The sequence below is a fragment of the Bipolaris zeicola genome (assembly GCF_000523435.1).
Source record: "Bipolaris zeicola 26-R-13 unplaced genomic scaffold scaffold_84, whole genome shotgun sequence".
Classification (NCBI taxonomy): domain Eukaryota; kingdom Fungi; phylum Ascomycota; class Dothideomycetes; order Pleosporales; family Pleosporaceae; genus Bipolaris; species Bipolaris zeicola.
The window spans coordinates 82,104-106,638 of record NW_006912133.1 but is presented as its reverse complement, the minus strand read 5'-3'; the positions used below and the strand labels follow the sequence as shown (position 1 = coordinate 106,638).

Genomic DNA, 24,535 nt, shown 5'->3' with positions numbered 1-24,535 from the left:
ATAGCGGCGATTCTGATAATTAATTTAGTATATCGTAATAGTTTATTAACTATGATAAAAGTCTGTTGTAATAACTTGAAGTTGACGCGCTAGTGTAAAGTGGCCGACTCGCTTGGGTGGCCGACTCGCTTGTGAACCACGTTATGTTGCTTTTTGGTGGTGTCGATCGTGTGGCTGATTGCATATCGCTAACCCCTGAGTGCAAGGACGCAAAAATGAGGCTATGCCTCACAATGGGACTTAGGAAAGATATTAGTGGCGGAGAATTCATTTAAGATTTCGCTCTATTTCAAGGCAGCCATGCTAATATGTCCACGTATAGGTGCATGCATAAAATGTGTGCTTGTATCTGGGTTGTGGTGAGTCATTAAAGCCTGGTCCTGGAGAAGGGTTCGCAAACAGCTCATTGTTGACTATAATGAATACAATATAACATACTTCGCATCTCCCATGCTTCGAGCTTACAATGCGTAAGACAACCAGCTTCACATCCAAAGACGACTTCCAGCATGCTCGTGTTTATGCTTACACCATTTGCTAAATACGGACAAACGCGATGGGGCAAAATGCGTACCAAGATTCGAAATCAAATGCATAGCTGACTGCTATGATACGAAGGTCTTCAGCACGATAGCTGTGAATAGCTTCGGAAACTCCGATGTGGCGTGGCCAGTTTGGAGCTGGGAGCAGGGGTCAAACCACAGCTGTTCCGATCCTTCTCATCTCAATATTCAAACTATCTTCAGAGAAGGCACACAGCACTCAAAAGACAGGTGAGAGGCCCCGAATAAGACCAAAAACCTTGCTTGAAGGTTGTATGGGGCGAATTTCATTTCGCACCACTGTCAGTCCTGTACGGGACGCACTTGTGATCGGCTTGACCTCGTCACCAATCAACTTAGATATGTGGGAGATGATCATCATAAGTCGGATCAAATAGCAGTTTTGGTCGCATCCATGACATTGACCGTGCTGTAACACACCGTTGTAACCCTTCAAATCTAACTGTCATTTTAGGTAGCCGAATTGGACTACTGGTCGCACATCTCATCTACTTTACAACATTTTCTCGCGACAATGTCCCAATAGCCTCCTCAGGCTATAGAATCGACTCCTAACTCTAGGCGAAACGTCTTTACTAGGCTTAGCCTCGAAGTCTTCCACTACCAGTTTGCTTTCCGTATATCCCATGACGGAGTCCTTCTTCCCTATACGTTTTCTTTTCACAGTCTGGAGATGGTCTTCCTCCTGAAGGATATGTTGAGAAAGAGTGCTAACGAGCTTCTCAACATCCTCAATGGTATTCGTTGCGCCAAATGTAATCCTTACCACACCAACAGGTATCCCTTCAACGATGTCGAGCTCCGTATTGCACCGATATCCCCTCTCAAAGGCCATACGCAACCACTCAGAATTTAGCTTTAATGCACACGATATTCCAGCGGGATTACACAAAGTGCCCGTACGAACATGGATCGCATGCTTCCGAAGGAAGGAGCCGACATGCCACGGACCTACGTACGATCCATCACTCCTATAAAAGTTGAAAGCAATGGTTGCGCCTTGCGTTTGTGGATCGTCATAGCTCGAATCTTCCGATTTGTATATCCTGTACATTGGCGAATTGTTCGAGTGTCTGGAGTTGACGAGACGCTGATAAAGTCGATTGGCCAGCCAGCCCGTGTGTTTGGATACTTGTTCAAGCCCACCGAATAGATCTTGGTGTGTTGTAATAGCCAAGTTTAAAGCAAGTATGCTTCGAAATGCGATGGTCCCGTCCTCCAACCGGGCATGCAAGCTTGAATCCTTTAAGGCTACCCAGGCATCACCAAAGCATGTCGTCATCTCCGTCGTTCCGCCTCCAAAATACCTTCGGTTGTCGAAGACATGGCCAGCAGCTTTACGAACAATCAAAGCCCCAAGGTCTGGGAAACCAAAGATCTTATAGAAAGAAAGTGTAACAAAATCAGGGGCAAGGAAATGGTTGCTCAAATCCAAAGGGGTAGTTGATACCAAAGCAGCAACATCAAGCAGTGTATACGCTTTCAGGTGATTGGCCGAGGAGCGTAATTTTCCTGCCCATTCTAATGGAAGCCGTTCACCGTTCATGTTTCTACACGCGGTACGGAAGTTAGTGCAACTGTACAAAATTTTCTCATGCAGGAGTATTTGCTTACGATTGTGCTGGATAGGCAAATAATACCGGCCGTTGTGGGTCACGAAGGCCATCATACGTGCCGGAGAGCCAGTCAGATACCTCTTCATTGGAGGCAAAGCAGTGGCTATGAAAAGCTAGTTCGCGGACGCCAACTAAACTCGTATGACTGTTGCGATGATAGAAGTAGTCAAAGCTCTCTCTACATCCAGAGAAACCTTCCGCGACCAGTTTAATGGCTGCAGTTGCATTCGCTGTGAATACAACATCGAAATGAGCTGGATCGGCGTTGAACATCCTCAACACCTCACGCCTCGTCTCCTCTACCATTATGGCAGTATTGCTGGGATTAGAGGCATCTGAATGTGGATTTGCAAGAAGCGTAGACTGCATCTCACTGCAGAAGGACTGCATCAATGATCTTGACGCAAGAGTGGTGCCGCCATGATCAAGGTACGTCAGGCCTATTGGGTGTCAGCAACTGACGTGAGGTGGGTTGAGATTTAACACACCTCTAAGCATGGGGTATTCATGCTTCCGTATTCGACTCACTCTCTGGTTGTATGCTACTTGCTCATGATCATCACGCCAACACATCTCTTTGTGGCTAACAACTTTCATCCTTCCACCAAGTTCTTGAAACAGGCCCATGTTTATCGGTAAAGACCTATTCAGTTCAGGATGAAACAAAGCCCTGAAGATGAGAAGTGGGATAGATTGAGATGGCGTGTTGTCTCAACGCGGATAAGCATGGCCTTTTGAACCAACATACTCTAGATTATAAATGACCAAGTCAATTTGAAATGGCATTCTTCTCCTCGCCCCCGGATTCATTTCCATTAGGAGGATGTGGATTCGGTATTGCCTGCAAGAGTGCGGCACACCACGGACCTACTTGCGACTGAGATCGCTGGCCTCGATACTGAGTCAATTTAGCATGATTACCATAGGTCTCCCGTGCCATAAGCGCCCCCATTATGACATGTAAAGCTTACTGACCATCAGTTCTCTCTACGTTAATGATCTTACACAGGCAGACTTGTCAGCCCAAAATACAAACCGAAAGAGGAGATTATCTCGCTCTGATTACTCAATTCGAGGAAAGCATGTCGCTGCGGTCCTCTGTATCTAGAAATATCCTCCAAACAGCAAGAGCGTAAGGATTCCAAACCTGTATCTAAGCCACACTGGTTCAGCAGCTTACTGCTTTGAGGCCGTGAAGTCAACAATGGCGATCGGCAGCGGCAGACACCATCCGGTGAGCCGAATTGATTTCTTCTAATGGTCTGATTGGGAATACAATGCGCATTGTTCAAGTATTCTAGAAACCTACTGCGGAGAATCGCACGCTAGACTACAAAAGTACACTCCTACATACACCACTATCACCGCGCCCTCCAGTAGTAAGGCATTCTTTCAAACCAAAACTGTTGGTCTCATCAATTTCACCTCGGCTTTCATAATTTTTTTCATTTCTTGGGCAAGGCCAACATCAGCATGACGTTGGGCTCATAGTCTTAGACACAAGCCACAATCGATTAGCCGCAGTCCAAAAGATACTATACTGAGATGCAAGGCTGGGCGTTATACGTTAGCGCGTCATTACATTAGTGCTCACGCAGGCTTCTATGACTTTCCGTGGGTTGTATTCACGGATAAACCCTCGATTTCGTCATTGAGAGATGTTAGTTTTATCCTTCTTGTCATCGAACGAGTGCCCATGGGCAACACTGGCGCAAATTTCCCGTCCAGAGTTGTGGGTATCGCTCTCAACTATTCTAAACCATCTCACTTAGTCACAGAACTCGTGCTAACATTCCATATCGCGTTCCGGAAATGGAACGTAGATTGAATGACCACTAATCTGCGTCTCACCTTACGCTATCGTCGTATAGCTCACACCGTATTCATGGCCGTGTTAGACTTCATTGCAGCAGTTCGAATCAACGTCAACAGGCTGTGGTCTTGTATTAGGAGTTCGGTAAGCCCGATCTCACCTCGCCCCCATGTTACATATTTCGACATGTTAAGAGCCGGTGGGTTGGATCCGCGCGCAACGGCACGCTGATCGCGCACGAGACATTCTGGACTTTACGCTAACGCTGTGAAACATATATGTCTCTTTTGCCAGGTTATAGTGAGTCCGAAATTTTGGGACGATTGACCGGCGGCTACCAGACCGTACTCACTGCGGGCTGGAAACTTCGGCACGGCATTCCTGCCCAACAAGAAAGCCGGGGTATGTCACAACCTGAGCAGCTGAAATCGGTTGAGACGAATTGGTGTGGTGAGAAATAGCGCTGTACAGTGAGAGGGTGTGCGAGAAGTGGGGTCGTAAACTACACTTTATCCAGCAGGCGCTTAGAATTTGGGAATTGCAAGCGAGGCTGCAGACTCGGCATATGTGTTCACTACTATAGCGCTTCCGTCTTTACCAGATCCGGGCCGTAGTCGTCACGCGCAGAGTAAACGCATTACGCCTTTTACGGTTGGTTATACTCTGTGATCGGTAGTATTCGCGAAACTTGTCCTTTAACAGCGAAGGCGTCGCCAGCCACATTTTCGGGAACCGATGTTCCCGCTGTGAACGATCGTTTCGACGGCTCGCACGTTCAATGCTGAGTCTATTGTTACATAACTCTTGTCACGCTGAATCTTTGTCTCAGGTCTTTTGAGCAGTTGCTCTGTTCATGATGGTACATGATGCCTCGAGATTCAATGTCGCTAGACCTACTTGCTGTTTTCATAAACTAGGGTTTCAGAGGGCCTTGATTACGAGCTCTCATTAGCGCTAAATTTGCGACAGTTCAGCTGTGAATAATGAAAAGGATGAGTGGCTTACAAGGCTTTGATGCAGCATAGCCGTGTGACCAACGTAAGCGCGGACCGCACCACATGGCTGTATCTGTAGGCATCCACACCATTACCATAAGGCATGTACGCAAGAAACTATGCAACAGTCCTAGACCAAATACATCCCTTCTCCGGTCAATGTTGTATGTGCTTGATCCAGGAAATCGTCCTCTACGCAAGCTGGACAGGACACGAAACCCAATCAATCCAAGAATTGGCGCGCGAGTGGTCCAAGAACAGGCTTGCATTAACTCGCTATGACGGTATCAGCCTGGCAGGTGGGCAGAGCCTCAATGGTACTCATCCATGGGAACAGTGGGAACGACTTCATCCCTGATGCGCCTGGATGTGGCGTCCGTCCTGCATTGTAGCCCCAAAGTTACAAGGTATTCTTAGCTAGGAAGCAATCCTCCCCGCCATTATGCAGAAAGGGGGGTAGTTAATAGGCAGGGAGTGAGCCATCTATGCTGTGGCGTGGATGCAGGAGCTCGGCTTAGCATTGTGATAAGAGGGTTTGCTTTCACTGTGTTGAGACTTGATGGGACTCCCGCTGTTTGAAAAAAACGCCTAATAGTAGCACATATTCTGTCCCAAATCTTCATTTGCTACGTCAAGACGCTAGACATCCCCCCCAGAGCTATGTATCTGGAAAAACTACTAGCCTCCTAGTCATACATAGACTGTCTGGACACATCGTACGGTACCCTCAACGCTACCCACAGAGCTCTAAGTTGACATAACTATTACTCAAGCACAATGCCGACTGCGTCGCCATCATTCCAACCAAGCCCTCTGCTGTTGTCGTATTACAATGAGCATGTCCGCCATGTAAAGGTCACTGCCTAAGCATATCACCTCCACATCGCCTGTACCGTCTGCAAAGCCCGCGCCTTCTGAAGGTTACTCGATGGAGTTCTGTATGGCATACCTATAGACACGCTGTACGATCATCACCCTGACCACCTCGATCACGCGAAGAAGACGTTTTGGCAACCATGCCTGAGTTCCAAAGAATACTATACATAGGGGGATCGAGTTGACACAGCCAAACCCATCGAAGATGAGCATAAACATTGTCTCCGCAAGGCACAATCGGAAGAAGCCAATGGACCAATACATACGTCATCAAATGAAATGAACTCAAGCTTCGTCAAGGATTCTTCATCTTACCTGCAGTAGTCTGTCGGCGCTATGACGGAAGAGTACACAAGGGAGTGTAAAGGAGGATCGACAGATGCGCTGGCAAGATGAGGGAGTCGTAAAGCGAAACTGCAAAGGACACCACGACGCAGAGAATAGGGGGGCAAATCATTTCCAGCGCAAGGCTGTTCGTCATCTCTGATAGCAAGGATCTGCTATCACGAAGTGCTTGCGCTTCAGAACGCAAGTGGGAGTCAGTTCTCATACGATTGTGCTGAAGGTAGACATGCTACGTTATGTACTGGTGTCACGATTGTAAATAATGGTTCAATCGTAAGAGACGTGTTCTAATGTGCCTATAGATGCGGAATTACGAAGTTACTTTGCCCTCCTCTTTGGGGCTAGTGACCCCGGAACAAGTGCCCGCCTGAACCACCTATTCACCTCGACCACCACCCTGGATCACAGAACACTGTAGACGATTGACCGCCTTATCCCCCGATAATAGAAGATGTCTGCTCTATCACCGTTCTTTTATTTTTAAAAAAAACATTCCGTAAATCACATCCTATGCACCGGGTCAGTGTTTGAATAGTACTGATAGGTTGCTGCCAAGGAAGCGGAGGACGAAGGTCCTCCCCCCCCATACGTGCGTGTTAACTACCACGCAACCGCCGCCATCTCACACCCGACACAACCTGTCAACCAAACTCTCCACTTTCTCTTTTTCATCTCCGTTTGCAGAAATTGTCGTTCGTTACCCTTTTCCATTTAGATACCGCCTTGCCTCTGCGTCCTGGCACCGTTTTATACTACGGTCGCTCTCATCTTCCAACCGGATAGAGGTGCATTAGGAGGAGCAGCAATCTCTCTGTACCTCTCAAACCCTCGATCTGAGAGCGCTTAAACATCTGAGTCTGGCCCAAATAGGCGGACAGGATTGCTCTCTCGTTCCCGCTCGGCAGCACACCATGCATCGACAACGGCTATCTGGTGGCTCAAACAGCCCTCCAAGGATGTATTCTCAAGCCCAAAACCGAACATCTCGTCCATACACCAACCTGGTAGCTGGCTATCAAAACCAGGCGTCAGGATCAACCCTTCAGCGTAGCTACGGGTTGACTCCATCCCCTCAACGGCAGCCAGGTCAACAAGTACCTGGTACTCAATCACAGGGAACAGGTCACTTGCCTGCTACAAGTGGCCTCACGTACGCTGAGGTTGTCCGGAACCACACGCCTGTCGCCAGCCAATACAGCTCAGCACGTCTATCGAGAACAGGCTCCACTCTTGCTGAGAATTTACAGCCTTGCAGCCCCCCTCGCCGCGGTCCTGGCACAGCACCCAGAAGGGACTACACGAAAGACATGACGGATGATATCATGTTAGATCCAGACTCGTTGTCTGATGAAGGGTTGCTTCTAATGTACACTAACGAGGGCGACTCAGAAGGTGCACGAGAGCCATCCCCTTTCAACAGCATGGTTCCCGGAATGTCTGTGTTGCCAACACTTCAGGGGCCAGTTCTTGAAAAACTGACAAAAGATGATGGGCCTTGGTCAACTTTTCATCTTCAAGCAATGCCGCAAACGGGCCCAGGTGCATTTCAAGTCAACCATATGGGTGAAGCTACTCACTTGGCTGCCCCTGGCATGTATAACCCGTCAGACTCGCAAAGATCCGGTCAATACATCGACTACAGAATTGCGCATGATCAACCCATTGAACCACGCAGCGGGTACGGACAAGCCAGAGGTAGACCTACCCAAATCATGGATCATCGGAGAATTCCCAGACAGGTTCATCCCAACCACCATGTTTCAGGTGGTACAAATCTCCGCCAGACCAACATAAATCCTCCTGCTTGGTAAGTAATGCTTTTGGTTTAGTGGGATGGAGTGACTGATGATAAAAGGTCGGGCGATGGCCGCTCCCACCCTTCCGCTTCGACGACCTCGATACCTCCCGAACATCGACATTGCCCTCACTGCGGCGTGCAGTTCAAAGGAAATAAGGACGGAAAAGGGAATCTTGCGAGACATATCCGCCATAAGCACACGGATTGTCCTCAGATCTGTTGCGACTACTGTGGTCAACTGTTTAAGCGGACTGACGCCCGTCTCAAACACCACCGGAAAAAACACCCAGGCTTTCCCACTCCCAGCTTAAGCTCTCAAAGGTCTCGTCAGAGCAGCATGCAATTCCAAGCTGGCACACCATATGACCTATACAGTAATGGAAGTCAAGGCTTAAATAGTTTCGAGGCATCGCAAGACAACACTGCAAACATGGGACAACCATACCAACATCCCAATGATCTCCTTGGACTTGCAGATCAGTACTAGGTCGAAGCCATTGCTGTATTAAGGGATAATCATAGATGTCAGGCTGCATCTACTGCGATCCACCAACACACTTGGTACGGTGCCATTCTTACCGATGGTAACCACACACCACCACTCCACGAAAAATAAGATGGCACCTTGATCCAACCATGATCTCACAGCCGCCTCAATTCTCTGTCGACAAAACGGCACACTGCCTTAGTCATCGAGTCTCCTTCTTTCTTTCTTCTCTTGTATTTGACTGTGTTTTGGTTAAGACCAAAGACCAACAAAGACCAAAAACACTAGAAAAGACACCAACGACCTTTATGAGAAAAAAACGCAGCGCATTCCTTTACTACACTTCGTTCTCTCTACTCCAAAACAAACCCAAAACCAAGGAAAAAAATCCAATAAAACCAACAAAACCCACAAAAAAGTAAGACGTTCCACAACGCTACGCTCGTTCTTTACGACTATTCTTCCAACACTTTCACCACAAAATCTAGTACTCGCATGAGCATCATGATTTCTTTCTTGCGTTTCAACATCCGCTCGCTCGCGTCGCAAACACTAGGGTTTTGGTTTTTTTTAATCAGGCGTTTGATACGTAGATAAACGAGGCACACGCAAAATCTTTTCTGGATGCGATACAAGCGACTGTATCATGGTGTTTATCTAAAAATTGATTTATTCGGAAGGATCTTCTGGACAAAAGAGTTGGATATGTTTCAAGGATTGGGGCTTTGTTTATTTTCTTGGTATACGATTCTTATGTTGGGTTTGGTGGTTTTTTTATGAGGGTTTTTATGGAGGATGGAAGGTTTAGTTGGATGATTGGATGATTGGATGGTTTTTTTTGTGATAGGTGAAGGGGAGTGGGTTTGCTGGATTAGGTGACTTGAGGTCCCGTGACGCGTTTGTACCCTAGTAACGCGTTGATCCAACGACATTGATGAACTTCATGACTCATCAAACATTATTTGCATGATTTCTTTGATATTTATGTGGGAGTTTCATTAAGATATATTTGCGAAAGATGGTGTTGCAATGACTGCATCTGCATTGGACTTAAGGAAGTTTCTACATGGTGTGAGAGCTTTCCCCTTGAAGTTCAGCATGTGAGACACACCCAATCAGGAATCATCATCGCATTTCATTCTTTCAGCTCTGATTTCTTCCACAAGATGACGCGTTCATGGTCCCAGCGGGCCAGTGTTGGCGAAATTACCAGTCCTCCTTGATGGCTTGCGACTGTGCGAAAAACCACCAGCCATTGGTTGTCGGATCATTGGTGAGTTTTGAAAGGAAGATGTTGGTTCTTGATTTAGGTATGGGTTCTGACGTGTTCCACCGAGGACCGGAAGGCGACTTCTCCGAGGTTGAGAAGGTGTATCAACTGAGACATATTCTTTCTATGGTCAGCTTGACGCCCATGAAAACCACGTGTCCAAAATCAACACCATAGAATAGACTTACGACCACTGTGAACTCTGCTACCGAGACCGCGTCCATGCAGTTGTGAATTGAAAGGAGGACCAACGTGAATGCTGCCTTGCTGCTGTCGCCCACTACTACCAGAGCTTCTACTGATGACCCTCTTATGCAGTCTGTCGCCTGTCTGTTGTGGTGGGCCTGTCTGGCTGAAGTTCGCAGTACCAGACCGGGCGCCCGGCAAGCGGTCGATGAAGCGATCTCCCCGGGCTGATTTCAGCGCGAACTCTGCCTCATCACCGGCAGCATGGGCTACATGCGAAGCCATAACTTGGGCTTTGAGTGCCTGGTAGAGATTCTGTGTTCTCTGGTGTGCCTTGGTCTTTTCTTTGAAGGCTTCCGCAAATCCATGGTTCTTGGTCTCGAGCTCTACGAGGTCTGCTTGCATAGCTAAAGGTCATTAATTTCAAAGTCTGCTATTAGGGCATGCATGATGCAAACCTTGCATCTTGTCCTGAAGCGCTTTGATCTGCGCATTGGCATCGTGGATGAGCTGATCCATCTGCTGGCTCAATGTGTTATATTTTTCAGTGAGGCCCTTTGCGAGGTGCTCTTGGTAGATGATCTCTTGTGATGTCTGGTAACTATGAAAGGCCAAGCCACGGCTTGCACACTCCATGATGATTGTCGGGCTAAGGCCACTCAATACTGAAGTCTTGTAGTCTTCTGATGGATTGAGACCTGCAATGACTACATCATCTGGGTTAGGAAGCGGCGCGCTACATGCTGGACAGACTCGTTGCGCATTTGTCGATCTTGAAAGACTGGTAGCATCTGCACAATTGGTGCAAAAGATGTGACTGCATTTCTGTTAGATATGACGACGCAACGAAACAAATACAAACCTGCAAGTTGTGACAAAAGCGCGCTCATGGAGCTGCGTCCGACATTTTAAATCATTACAACGCAGGACATACTCCATGCTTGGTGCGGTGGCGATTTAAAGAAGCTCTAGGGTTGGTGGGTGAAGGAAATGTGCTGTAAACGCGAAAGCACGTGATCAATTTCGCAAAGCAGGAGCGACCAGGTGAGTGTATGTGCCCGTGTAAGAGGGTGATTTCCATTCCGGGTCGTAATGTGGTATCTCGCTGTGCATCAATGATAATAAAAAATAGACTGTCCTTTTTCCTTTAGCAAATCACCTATCGTCCTTGTCAGGCTTTCGCCGTTGTCTTGTGCTCTTCTTCCCAGCTACTGCGGTTTCATCCTCCTCTTCATCACGACCCTTGGCCAGATCCTGTTCGAGGCCCCATTCCTCGTTATCATACCAATCCTCGCCATCACTCATCTCTCCTACATGGCCTTCTGCTTTCGACCACTTGAAAACGTCGTGCCTCAGACGGTCAGCTTCCAGCAAGCCGTGGTAGAGGTCAGCCGTGATCCGCGCGACTTCTTCTTGCTTTTGAACGTATGCCATAAGAAGCATGCGCGTTTCCTCTGCCTCGTTTGGCGGAAGACCAAAGTCGCGGTCTGGCAACGACTCGGTAGGGTGTATGAAAAGGGGGTGTATTGCGTTGACATCGCTTGATGGTGAGTGAGGAGGAGAAGGGGTCGAAGCTGCGTGCGCTCGAGCTCGCGTGCGTGTCGTCATCCTATGCGTCTGCTGCGATGCTGTGTCGGACACATCTTCGCCCATCGGAGAATGCTCTTCCTGGCCATTCTTTTGTGGTTCATCTGCATCACCGGTATGTGTCCCATTTGTCACGGGTTCGGCACCGTTGACTGCTTCGGGTCCAGCGTTTCCATTAGTATTGTCTACTCGGTCAGTCCCATTGGGCTGTACGGCGTCCTCCATATTCACGTCTTGTGCACCATCGACCACCTCCTGCATTTCAGTGTCATGTGTGCGCTGGTCTTCGCCCTCCTCAAAACGCCGACTTGGGATTCTTGAGCGTGACATTCGAAATGATGTATCGCTCATTGCTGCCAGGGCAGCAGGCGCGAACATAGAATCCCCTTGTAGTTTCACAAACAGGTTCTTGGCTCGCGCATTGGTGATCTGCTCTTTTCGCGAAAGAGCTCCGGCCTCGTTGGCAAGATCGGAGAGATGTCTGGAGGTATATGCAACGCTCAAGGCGGGATGGTTTGGTAGGTCGGCGGCGGAGGTCAATGGTGCAAGAAGGTCTGCATCTCAGTAAGCTCATGTCATGCCACGCATTCATGCGATGGGCACATACTCTCCAGATGTATATTTCCGTACGGGTTCTCTTCTACTGGCTCCACATCATCCTCGTCTTCATATTCGTCATCAACTTCGACAACGTCACCATCGGCATCGTATCGCGGAGGGTTGCGCTGCAAAATATATCTGTGATAACCGGCGTGCTCGATGCGCTACGGGAGGTCAGTGGACTGTCCCGCCCAGAGGTTATGCAAGTGGGATCGGACCTTCTTGTAAGGACGCGGGTCTGCGAGAAAGTCGGGATCGCTTGCGCGCGCGTAGTGGACTTTGCGCCGTAAGTCCTGCTTATTGCTGCCGAGGGCGGTTTCGGAATCTTCTGTGTCCGCTGGTAGGTGTTAGAATAACGGAAGCAGATGTCGCTATGTATGCTTACAATCATCTTTGCGCAACATCTTCCTTTTCATGTTGAAGATGGTATCGAGGATTTGCTGCTGTTGGCCTGCCATGGCGCTGACAGCCTCTGGGCAGCGCAGTAACAAGAAAGTATGTGAATAACAACTGGAAGCGCGTCTAGACAGAAGGTGCACCCGCTTTGGCGCTTGTAAGGAGAGGAGACTAGAAAGACACGTCGAACGAAAGGCGGATTATCGGTAGGAGCTGTCCACAAAGCTTGGGCTTGGGTAGAGGAATCGTTCAGCGGAGAGACGAGACAGGGTTCACTTAGCGCATCATTCATGGATTCCGCCCGCAATCTGACCACATGCCGACCGCCGATGTCATGGCTCGCCAACAATCTCTCGAGAACGTGCCAGGGCCCAGCAAACCGCGATTCGACTAATAACAAGACTGCAAGGTTAAGCCTGAGACCAAATCCACACGAGAAACTGGCGGCCTGTTACGCGATCCTCGAATTGGAACTTGCAGCCCCTCGGCCCCTCCGACTAGCATCCAGCTCACTCAAGCTGCCTGTGTTCTTTGGGCATGGGGCGCTGACTTGAGCCTACGTAGAGAATGGAGGCCTTTCCTTCAGACTTTGTGGTCCACAACCTACCTCTGATAGTCCTCTCTGGTCTGGCCACGAGCAAAGAAGTCGATCCACCCCCACCTGTTCAGCAAGTGCTTCCTGGGAGGGCCGTTACAAACATCAACTCGGAGATAGCGCCCGTCGAAGGCGAACGCGCAAATGAGCTCCTCGCCGAGTTTCTGCGTGCCGATGCAACCAATGCGCCGTGGAATTCGCGGGGGCTGGGTCGCAGAGGCCTCACGTACAGCTTCAGGATGCGGAGGGTAGGAAGGGTACGGGCGCCCGCAAACAAACATGGCGAAGGAGCGACGGGCTGATGTCTGCTAGAACTTCCAGCTGCCCCCGCACAAGGCAGATGCGCCCTCTCACTCCGAGACCACGCCTCCGGGCAGTCCCACTATTGCTGCAGCGACGTCGTGGATTCTGCATTCACCCATATCGCCCCTCTCGCCCGGGGCCCCCTCTTTCCCAGATGGTGTCATCGCTCCAGCCTGGGTTGCGAAGCACCAGCACTACATACCCGCCGTTTTCGTTTCCTTTTTCAACTTCACCACCGACCCCATTACAAACAGCCTCCATGACAATCAGCTGAAGACAGAGATCAACAAGATCAAAGGCCAGATACAAAAGTCCGACTACCGCACAAAGTATGTGGTGGTGCTGTTGAGCGACAAGACTATACTGGAGGCACCAGATATTGAGGAAAGGCTTGCGACCATCCGCCGTGCGACGGGCCTTGACCCAAAGAACTCTCTCTTCTTCCTGCCCCCAAGAACATCACGGGTTGAATTAGAGGCATTCGTCACGTCAGTCCTCGCCATATTACACCCTGTCTGTGTAGAGTACTACCGTGACCTCACAAAGCATGCACGGAGAAAGAAGAATCGAGGCACTATCCCTCCTCCCACAGCACCTCCTACGCGTGGAACTTCCCAGACATTATCATACCCTGGGTGGGGGGTTCGCTATGACTTCAAATTAGCTATCTTCGCCGAATTTCGTCAGGAGATGGACGCTGCGCAACGACACTACAACGCTGCTTTGGAGGCTCTGTTTGGAGCCGAAGGTCTATTTGAAACTACAGCCAGCTGGTCACCAAGATGGGATGAGATACGATTACTTTCAGACATCATCGCCTTACGACATATTCGCTGTCAGCTCTGGAACAACTACCCTACTTCTGCCGTGCAGACGTGGCTGCGGTACAAGTACAAGCTGCAAGATGTTTTGGATCGCCGAGGAAAGGGCACTGCAAACTATGGCTGGCAAGCATGGGAGTCTAGGTGGGCCCAAGCCATGGCAGAAATTGTGCAGCGGACAGATTTACCCGTCTTCAAGACGACAGATCCCAAGTCAGAATCAGACCCTTTGACAGAGATTCCAATCTCTCTATTCTCAGAACCTGAAAAACAATTTCCAATGGGAGAAAGATTGCCGCCATGGGAGCTGCTCCACCACGCTGGTTATTGGCACAAAATCGCCAGTGATCATGCCAAGAGGCGTTACATCCTGGCTCGGGAAATGCCTGAAGAAGATCGGACACCGCCAGGCATGTCTCCTGCTGCGAAGGTATCATCCCGGAGTCAAATATACGATAGCTATCTTGTTCCACAGCCGCATGAAGAGTACCCATTACCTGGTGTTGGTGGGAATGGCTTCGAGCATTGGAAAGACATTTCTTCCAAGATGAACGATGCAATAGCTCAGTTCAAAGCCCGGGGGCAGCATCGTAAAGTAGACCAGTTACAATTAGAGGTCGCCCGGACACTACTGCATGTCAACAGGTTCGAGGATGCCTTCAAGGTACTACGTCCACTCTGGGAGACCATGTCCTGGAGGAAAGAAAAGTGGTGGAATCTCGCTTCAGAAGTAGTTTGGGCCCTACACGAGTGTGCTTTGCGGGTGCAAGATTCTGAGGCCTATCTCGCTACTGAATGGGAATTGTACAGCCAAAGTCAGTATCGTCATGCGTTAATGATGTTGCTCCCGCTAATTCCATTCAGCAATCCCTGGCAAGACAAAGTACAAGTACGATCTCATGGCATGCTTGGACTCTTTCACAAAAGCAGCAGATGGCAAAATCACAGTGAACCTGAATGCTAAAGAACACATCTCTTGTCGTAGGTGCGACCTTATCTCTCAGTAGAGCCAGTACTAATGGAACAGTGTCTGTATCGTTTGCCTTTTCTGAAGCCGAAGGGAACGTGGGTGAACCGCTACAATCGCAGATTGCAATCACTTCGAACGCTCGCCCAGGGTCTACGCCCATTACCTTGTCATTTTTGCAATACCAATTCAGCGGCGGCTTGGCTGAAGTTCGCTTGACACACCAAGAAGGCGAAGAACCCTCTGACCATGCCTCTAGGATGTACTCCTGTACATTAGATGAGGTCCAATCAGCGACTGGAAAGCCCCAGTGGACAGGAGCCGCTGACTTGACGTTATATGCTGGCCAGACCAAGGTTCACAGCGTACCGCTCATTTTCCGTGAGTCTGGTGACGTCGACGTTACCGCTTGCGTATTGGGGGTTAGCACAGAGCGATTTGAACTCGTCTCCTCTGACACAGATATTGACATCCCCATTCATCCACTATGGTGGATCCAATCAAACAAAAAGATCAAGTCAAGATTGCTGAAGCATGGCTCGGGCATGTCAGTTCACATACTTCCCAAACCACCAAAGATGGAAATCAGCCTACCAGACATTCGCGATCAATACTATACCGACGAGCAGGTCACTCTTGCGATTGAGATAATCAATCAGGAAGATGAGGATACTGAAGCTGTTCTCGAAGTTCGAATCCTTGGTCGCTCGAAAGACTCTCTCGGGTATACCTGGGTTGATCGCCCAGCATCGTCACCGATGAAGGAAGTCCCGCCAGCGCTTGATGGCTCGACCGATGTGGATCTGCCGGGTCATGTAGTCGGCAAACTCGCTCAAGGGGCACGCACAACAGAGAGAATACGCTTTACTGCCCCGGCCGACCCAGCAGACTACGCGTTAGAAGTCAAGGTTTTATACCACGTGCTCAGCGACCGCGATATACCTATCTCCAAGATCATGGTGGCAGACATAGTTTTCAACGCCCCCTTTGAAGCCAGCTACGACCTAAACGCACGTGTGCACCCCGACCCATGGCCCAGTTACTTTGAGCTCCAAGAAGCCGAAAGCAACGTCAGCCCCGAATCGTCCGATGCATTCGGCATAGCCCAGAAATGGGGCCTACGTGCCAAAGTCGCCTCCTTCGCCGACGAGCACCTCATCGTCAGCGACCTCGCCGTAGAAGTCCATAGTATCCACGGGGGTGCCACCTGTGACGTGACGAAAGAATTCGAAATTAGCGAGACGTGCATGGAGCCTCAAGTCCTCAGCGAATGGAGCTTCAGCCTCGACATTCGCAAAAACAATCTCGAAGAACGACGCTCCACCGCTCTCGACACCACACTCAACATAACTTGGCAGCGTACTTCAGACCCTTCATCCCTCCCCGTAACCTCTTCCTTGCCTATCCCCCGCATCCAGATCCCCTCATCTGAACCCCGCGTCCTAGCCCGCTCCCACTTTTCCCCCTCAGTCCCCTCCCTCATCCACCTCGACTACGTCCTCGAGAACCCAACCATGCACTTCTTAACCTTTGAACTCGCAATGGAAGCCAGCGAGACTTTCGGGTTTAGTGGTCCCAAGTTGCGTACGCTGCATCTTTTACCTATGAGTCGTCAGACGGTCAGATACAACTTGCTGTCGAGCGTCGAAGAAGACTGGATTACGCCTAATTTGAAGGTTACGGATCGATACTTTAATAAGACGCTCAAGGTGCAGGGTACGGAGGGGATGAGGGCGGATAAGAAAGGAGTGGGGATTTGGGTTCCCGGTGGGGACGTAGAGAGCGAGGGTGGAAAGGCAGAAGAAACGGTGGAGGGTTAAGGTGAGAGGTTCAGTGTAGACGTAGGAGAAAGGATGAAATGTATCCAAGTTTTTTTCTTATTCGTTGATTACAACCATGCTGATATACATAAATCCAAATGCATCAAGCTATATCCCCTTTTCATACCCCAACCGACGATATATGCAAAAAAAACCCCCTCAACACTCAAATCCCTCCTACTCCGCCTTCCCCCCTTCCCCTCCCCAACCCCACAGGATCCCTCCCGGGACTCCTCCAATACCGCCATAAATCCGCATCATCGCCCCATTCCCCCACCGCATGCTGCAACCCTTCCTTCCTCTTTTCAGCATCGCTACTAGCGCCGGTCGGAAAAAGCCTGGTGATACGCGGCGTTAACATTGTAATATCTATATTGATCTGAGACGTCATCAGTTAATGCGGTGTTACTGGATGACGACGGGGTAGAAGGAGAAAAAGGGAAAGCATACTGTTGGTGGCTGTGGCCAATGTCGGAGTAGATTGGGGTTTCGAAGTCGGTGGCTGCGTGGGAGAGGATGGTGAGATCTATGGGGGGGATTTGGGTTGAGGAAGGGGGTTGGGATTGTTGAGGAGGGTTGCTGGTTTGGGTGGTGGGGATAGTGGAAGGGGTGGTGCTGGGTGTTTGGTGCTGAGCAGCGGTGGTGCCTTCGACTTCGACAATCTTGTCTTCCTGAACTCTGACTTCGCGGTCGCGCAGGCGGCGCATGAGGCCGAGGAACTGTGAGTTTTGGAATTTTTCGCTCGTGTTGTCTGCGACGCGTTCGAGGAGGCGTCCTGCGGTTGCGGCCATTTCGTCGTCTTCGTTTGGTCTGGGCTGTTCTTGTTGCTTTTGCTCTTCCTCGGGCTGTGGCTCCATGCGTTGGAGTGGCTCTGGTGTTCGCATGTAGCCTGCTGCTTCGAGGTCTTTCCAGATTTGCTCTTCCGACATGGGTACGCGCGTGCCGAGGGGGTATTGCGACATGAGGCGCTCGTTGATTGCCTTGATAAGGCCTTCGGCGCGGGTCTTGACTTCTTGAGGAGCATCACGGTTCACGATTCTCTGCAGGGAATCGACTATCCACCTTCCTTCGTTTGCGTCTTGTATTAGGGACCCATTGCGCTCCATCTGGCTCATATTCTCCAGGTATGCGACTGCTTCAGAAGTTCGTCCAAGGCCCGTTTCGCTCCATACTTGGATGGCAGAGTATACAGCTGGAAAGCACAGTCAGCAACTGTAGTGAGCGCGGCGGATACTACAAACCTGGACGCGTTTCACGTATCCGTTGAAGGAGAGGATCCATCTCACCCGGCCGGTCCAAGTCCAGTGCTTCTTGCGCTGGCTGTGCATGTGCCTGCTCTGCTTCGACAACCTCCATCATATCTTGTTGCGCCTGCGCAAACGCCTGTTCAAAGGCCGCCTCGTCGAAAGCGGGTACATCATCTTGCGCCCGCTGCTTCCCCTGTGCCACGTCGGACATTTGTACGTTCTGGAAACTTGGTGTCTGCATGAACGCTTGTCCTCCAAATCCACCCATGCCATACCCCGACATACCTCCAAAAGTGTTCTGCTGTAACGCGGGAGCCTGCGCGACCGGCGCCTGCTGCTTCAAGAAGTCCTGATGCCATGCTGACGCCGCGCTTGCTTGTTGCGGTCTTTGTTGCTGAAACGCTTGTGGAGGTGGACCGCTAACATTCAGACGCTGAAAGTCAGCAGCCCAATCGGGTGCTTGAGGCGCTTGCGCGAAGTGCGGAGGAGGTTGTGCGAAGCGTGGAGCAAACTGCTGGAAGCCTTGCGGCGGACCAGGTTGGCCAGCCTGAAAGGCGTCAAACTCGGAATCTAACGCCCCTACATTTGGCCCTGGTGCTGACCTAAACCCCTACATGACTGTTAGACTCCCACATTGTATCCAGTCGTCCCGAATAGTGACATGCCTGCGCTGGTGATTGCCTGCCGACCAGCCGGTCTTGCTGCAGTGTCCGATCAACGGTCGTGTGTTTTTGGAAATTCTGAAGGGCATTCGAAGGCCCGCAAAGCGCGTCCGCCATGATTTGAAAGAAAAAAGGGTATCAACGCTGGCTAAAACAAATGGTGAAAGATGCTTGGAACTTGGTCGCAGTGAACCGTGGTCGTGTTCTGATGATCAAAAGCCGAGGCTCGCGGGAACGAACCGAAATCGCCCCACGCCCTTGCATGTCGTCACATGCTACCTGCGACAGGCCTGACAACCACGTACCACGTGCTATGCTACTCTCTTCACGTTATGGTTTAAGCCAGCTGGAACTACGTAGATGGTATGGCACTAGTGAGGCCCTGGTCACTAGATGAATCTCATGCAAGACATCAGAAGCTAGGTCAAGCATACGTTACGTTCGCATAATCGGTTCAATTCACTCGCTACGTACGTGCATACATACAACAGAGAGAAGTCAAGAAGAACAGAACAACGTCTGAAAGCATCGAGAAAAGAAACAAACTGGTATATCATAAGTGAAGAAGAACAACACGAACAAATGCAACAGTTCGACGGCAGCCTATCGCCAAATCATATCTCCCAAGCTCACATTGGCTCGGCCAGAAGATACACCAACGGCACTCCTGGAGCGGGATCGAGACTTCCTACGCACAAAGGCGTACTCCTTCTTGCCCCTGCTGTCGCGACCTTCGGCCTCGATGAAGAGCTTGCTGCCGTGGCTCGAGCGAAGGCGGCGTGTGTGTTCGAAAAGGATATCCGTCTCGCGTTGCGACATCTCGCGAAGCACAATAATGTACTCTGGGTTCTGCTTGTCTGTTAATACTAGGTCAACTATCAAATACACATCAAACTTACAACATCGTACTCATAAGGAATGTCATAGTAGTGGAGGGTCTCGACGTCAAGATGGCTAACGTGGACCTTGGCATAGGTTGGCGTAGGTGCAATGGCATGGTGTTGTTGGTAGTGTTGGTGGTTTTGTTGGTGGTGATGAGGCGAGACTGCAATCTGGGGAATGGGGTTGTTTGGTAGCATGCCTTGTTGCAATTCGCGTTGCTTCTCGGGATTCACGAGGACTTGGATCTGGTTGTCCTGGAAGCCGAACTGGGAAAGCCTCTTGCGCATTGCCTCTTCAAGCTCTTTCTCTTGCTCTTCCTTCTTCTTCTTTTCTTCCTCTTGCCTCTCCTTCTCTTTACGCATGAAGGCATCGTACTCTTCCTTGTCCTTTCTCTTCTTTTCTTCCTCCTCCATCTTGAGCTTCAGAATCATCTCTTCTCTCGCCTTCTTCTCCTTCTCGGCATCGAGGATCTTCTTGCGTTCATACTCGTAGATGATACGGTCACGCTCAGCCTGGGCTTCGGCTTCGGCTTTGGCCTTCTTTCTCTCATAATCCTCAACAGCACGCCGCTGTGCTTCCTCTGCTTCCCTTGCCTGCTTGGCCAGTTTGGCCTCATTCTCTGCAATGATGCGCTTACGCTCTTCTTCTTTTGCTCTCTCTTGAAGCTCGCGCTCCCGCGCCTCTTTCTCCATCTTGGCCGTGTTCTCGGCAATGATGCGCTTACGCTCTTCCTCCTTTGCCTTCTCCTGAAGCTCACGCTCCCGCGCCTCTTTCTCCATCTTGGCTGTGTTCTCGGCAATGATGCGCTGGCGCTCTGCCTCCTCCTTTTTCTTCTTCTTCTCCAAGTTGGCTAGAATCTTTTCGCGTTGTTCTTCTGCCTCACGCTCCTCCTGGGCTTGCTTGAGTCGGCTTTCTGCAAGTATGTGCCTGCGCTCTTCGTCCTCCTGCCTCTTTCGTCTCTCCATGTCAGCCAGGATCTTGTCACGCTGCTCCTCTGCCTCGCGTTGCTCGCGTGCTTGCTTCTGGCGGGTTTCTGCAAGAATATGCTTGCGCTCTTCTTCTTGCTCTCGCTTCTCTTTCTCGAGATCGGCGAGGATCTTGTCACGCTGCTCAGCCGCTTCCCGCTGCTCGCGAGACATCTTTGCTCGGTTCTCGGCAATGATGGCCTTGCGTTTCCTCTCTTCTTCAACCTCCTGTCGCTCGCGCTCGCGATCTTCGCGTTCTCGCTTGAGGTCCCACTCGCGGCGCATGTTCTGTTCGAACCTTCGAAGATTCTCTTCCTCACGCTCGCGCTCCCGTCTGTCGGTGATGTACTCAAGCTCCATTCGGCGCCTCATGAGCTCTTCGCGGTTCTTCATCTCATCCTCCTGTCGTTCCCGCTCGAGCTTTTCCTCGGCCTCTCTCAGTCGCTGCTCAGAGAGTGCCAGCTTGACCTTGTCTTCGGCGCTGTGGTCAGGCGAATGATGGCGATGGTGATGCTGATTGTATCGCTCAAACTGGCGTCGCTCTCGCTCTCGCTCCCGCTCGAGTTGTTCTCGCTCCCGGTCTCGCTCCAGGTGGTCTCGGTCTCGCTCTCGTTCCAGTCGGTCGCGCTCTCGCTCAGTTTCGTATCGCTCTCTTTCACGCTCATTCTCGAGATCCTTGAGACGCTGCTCAGCCAAGGTGAGTTTAATTTTGTCGGCATAGTCATGCTCTGGCGAAGGGCGGCGCTCGTGGTATCTCTCTAGGCGCTCTCTTTCCCGCTCCAACTCGAGATCTTTGAGCCGTTGCTCGGCAAGGGTCAATTTGATCTTGTCGGTATAATCATGTTGTTCAGGCGTGTGGCGACGTTCTTGATACTCGTGTCGGGAGCGAGAACGCTGCTCCTTTCTCAAGTCTGCCCTCAGTGCAGTGATTTCCTCTTCGAGCTCAAAGGCACCAGGCATGTTGCGCTTCACTTCGAGCCTACCGCGGGGGCTGGAGTCACGGCTCTTTTGCTCGGTACGTACTTGGGGGCTACTCTCATTGTCCATGCGAGTAGTGTTGTAAATGGTCACGTTGGGAACTGGCGCGTGACCTTGGGAGCGAGTACGGTGGAGAGAGGTAGTGTAGTGTACTTCTGGAGCCAGGAACTCACTGGTACGACGAGCATGATCGGGACGAAGGATAGCGTCGTCTCGAGTCTTTGTTGGCGGCAGAGGGGATGAGCCACGGACATGGCGGGCGCTGGCCGTGACACGATCCCTCGTCGAGCTGTACCACTCGTCGTCGCCGTAGCGGTCATCCCACGCATCAGAGAGAACCATGATGAGTGTGGGAGGCAAGGGAATGTGGGGAAAACGGGCAAAAGGTGTTGAGTGCTGGAGTGCAAAAGGTACAGTGGTCAAGGAAGGCTGAAATCAGTGCAGAAGGCTTTTGTGTCTTTGTCTCGGGTGCGGCGTGAGCAGCAAGCGAGGTGACGCAAGTAAGCAGAAAGGAATCAGCTCGAAAGTGCGGCAGAGGGGATTTTGAGAGGAGACGAGGGCGCGCTCATGTCACAATTTTGGGGGCTGAAATGCTCCCGCGATGCAGCTAGTCATCAGGCAGCTGCCGCCAGGGCTGAGGCCGGGGGCACTATAGGCGCTGGTCTGCTGAACACCGACTAGCTTGTCGCCCTTGGCCAGCTGTCTGCAGCCAGATGGGTGGCGGTAAGCATGCTGAAATTACAGTATGTTATCCTCTTTGATACTGTCATGGCGTGTTGTGTGAATAATGGCCATGTATATGCCGTGCAGTGCAGGGTGGAAGAGGCCGTGTGGTATGGTGGGGGCGACGTCCTAGTGTGGCGCCGCTAGGAAATAGGAAAGTCTGCTTGGCACACCCCTCTTTCCCATTGCAGTCGCGGGGGGCACAATCTCCGTCACGTGCCCGCTATCTGTGCTGTCAGCCTCAGCTCGGCCACACTGAAGCAAGCTCGCACTACCCATTCATCACATGTCACTCGCTGTGCGCTGTTCGCTGTGTACGCGTACAATGCTCTCGAGATACATGCTTAGCTTACCAGCGCTCCATGAAACAGACTGCTCACGTGCAAAGTAAGCTCTCAACTATGTGTGGCGCCAGCGACATCGGCTATTTCTAGCCCCCAACCCAAAGATAGCCATCCCAGGGATTGGTATCCAAAGATAGCTCTCTCAGGAACACCAAATTCATGCACCTGCTGCAAGTGATCGGGAAATTATGCGTTTTGTCCTGATATTCGAGTAGAGCGAAGAGATACCTAGTCAGGGCCCATCAACGCCGCCGCCCATGCACTTACATGTCTATAATACAGTATGCCGTTAGATCTTATCCTCGACCACCTCTTTGAGGCTCGCCGCGCGTCGAATCAGTTCTTCGTAAACGGTCCACGCGAGCGCACTGCTCATCGCTTTCCTGGCAATCCTAATGCCTAGCCCGTCGAACAAGCTTCGCACCCCTTCCTCGGCAAGCAGCTTCTTACCTGCTTGTATCGTGTTTCCGTATTGGTCAGGCATGAGTTGGATGCGAGTCTTGATGGCATCAAACGGATTCGTCACCGTTGTCCCTAGGCCAGCTGCCGCTACTCCCGAGACAAAGTTGATACCGGCTGACGTGCTCGACGAAAGCTTGGTCGCTGCGCCCGACGTCTCCTCGATTTTGCTTGCCAAGCTCGACAGTCTTCGCTTCGACTGCTCGTAAAACAAAACATAAAGCCCTGCATATGGCGCGTCGCGGACCGCAGTTGCACCAAACCCAGCAAAAAAGCCCTTGAGTCCCTCTGTGCGGAAAATGTCTCTCGAAGCGGAAAACATGGAATTGTATGCGTACAGATTGCTCTCATATCGCACTTTGAGGACCGTAATTGGCATCATGACAAAGCCGGCCCATGTGCGTGCAAATGCTCCTGTAGCGAGGTTGGCCGTGTTGCTCAGCTTTGGCAGCGAGCTCGAATGTTCGCCTCCCCTCAGCGACACATCCGCCCTCGCCGCGGCAACCAAGCTGGCTCTATGCCGCAGCGCATTGAGACTGGAGAAGTAGATGGCAGAGCCAAAGCCTGTGCGCAATGTACTTGGCAGCGTGCCCCTCCAAAACTGCCGGATGGGATTCGGCCCGCTTGCGATGGACTGGATGGTTCCAAGAAGAGTGCTTGAGCGAGACTGTTGGACGCGTGTCTTGAGGAGGTCGGCAGGTTGGAGGAGAACTGCAGACAGGATGCCTGAGTTCAAGCCAGCAAAGAAATGGACTGAGCCCGTGTGTCAGCCACTCGGGTCTTACTGCCACGCACCAATGCCATGCCATGCTCTTGCTGTGCTCTGCTCTGCTCTGTTGTACTCTGCTCTGTCCACACTTACAGTAAGAAGACGGGCGCTTTCCGCCATCTGACATTGCCGCGCCGTCAATTGATCAAATGTGTTATGTCGAGAGTGAATGGGTTGCACTACACATGATAGCAACAGCTGTGAATATTAGAGACGGACACACTGGAATGGGGGCAGTCCAACGGGTGCCGCGAAAAAAAGTGCATGACGTTTCGACGACAAGTTCCGAGCGCCGGCGGGTCGGTACGCCGAACCACAGGCTGACGCTCCCATGCCGCCTTGGGAATGCCCAGCAGATTGCATGTGATTAGTTCTCGGGGCCCAAGTCTTGATTCAAACTACCTACTACATAGGTCGGTGTGAATACTACGCTCTGTGTCCACGGGTTGCATGCTCGCTACAGTGCCA

At 50.9% G+C, this 24,535-nt stretch overlaps 6 protein-coding genes across 6 annotated transcripts; 2 read left to right on the top strand and 4 right to left on the bottom strand.

The window, feature by feature from the left end:
- Positions 1-1,056: 1,056 nt before the first annotated feature.
- COCCADRAFT_97443 (uncharacterized protein) lies at positions 1,057-2,776 on the bottom strand (the record flags this gene model as incomplete). Its single annotated transcript, XM_007714597.1, has 3 exons — positions 1,057-2,113; positions 2,178-2,619; positions 2,668-2,776. 3 exons carry the CDS (start codon positions 2,774-2,776, stop codon positions 1,057-1,059), a joined length of 1,608 nt encoding a protein of 535 aa, XP_007712787.1.
- Positions 2,777-7,119: 4,343 nt separating this feature from the next.
- On the top strand, positions 7,120-8,493 carry COCCADRAFT_5474 (uncharacterized protein; the record flags this gene model as incomplete). Its single annotated transcript, XM_007714562.1, has 2 exons — positions 7,120-8,015; positions 8,064-8,493. 2 exons carry the CDS (start codon positions 7,120-7,122, stop codon positions 8,491-8,493), a joined length of 1,326 nt encoding a protein of 441 aa, XP_007712752.1.
- Positions 8,494-9,668: 1,175 nt separating this feature from the next.
- On the bottom strand, positions 9,669-12,594 carry COCCADRAFT_5473 (uncharacterized protein; the record flags this gene model as incomplete). The annotated part of the gene is made up of 7 exons (XM_007714561.1): positions 9,669-9,883; positions 9,952-10,356; positions 10,408-10,766; positions 11,109-12,090; positions 12,144-12,300; positions 12,355-12,473; positions 12,522-12,594. The coding sequence occupies 7 exons, from the start codon at positions 12,592-12,594 to the stop codon at positions 9,669-9,671; spliced, it is 2,310 nt and encodes a 769-aa protein (XP_007712751.1).
- A 505-nt stretch (positions 12,595-13,099) lies between these two features.
- COCCADRAFT_97411 (uncharacterized protein) lies at positions 13,100-17,038 on the top strand (the record flags this gene model as incomplete). Its single annotated transcript, XM_007714596.1, has 4 exons — positions 13,100-13,384; positions 13,449-15,066; positions 15,116-15,232; positions 15,279-17,038. The coding sequence occupies 4 exons, from the start codon at positions 13,100-13,102 to the stop codon at positions 17,036-17,038; spliced, it is 3,780 nt and encodes a 1,259-aa protein (XP_007712786.1).
- A 2,512-nt stretch (positions 17,039-19,550) lies between these two features.
- COCCADRAFT_97399 (uncharacterized protein) lies at positions 19,551-22,114 on the bottom strand (the record flags this gene model as incomplete). Its single annotated transcript, XM_007714595.1, has 2 exons — positions 19,551-19,796; positions 19,847-22,114. 2 exons carry the CDS (start codon positions 22,112-22,114, stop codon positions 19,551-19,553), a joined length of 2,514 nt encoding a protein of 837 aa, XP_007712785.1.
- Positions 22,115-23,128: 1,014 nt separating this feature from the next.
- COCCADRAFT_97396 (uncharacterized protein) lies at positions 23,129-24,194 on the bottom strand (the record flags this gene model as incomplete). The annotated part of the gene is made up of 2 exons (XM_007714594.1): positions 23,129-24,051; positions 24,161-24,194. 2 exons carry the CDS (start codon positions 24,192-24,194, stop codon positions 23,129-23,131), a joined length of 957 nt encoding a protein of 318 aa, XP_007712784.1.
- Positions 24,195-24,535: the final 341 nt, after the last annotated feature.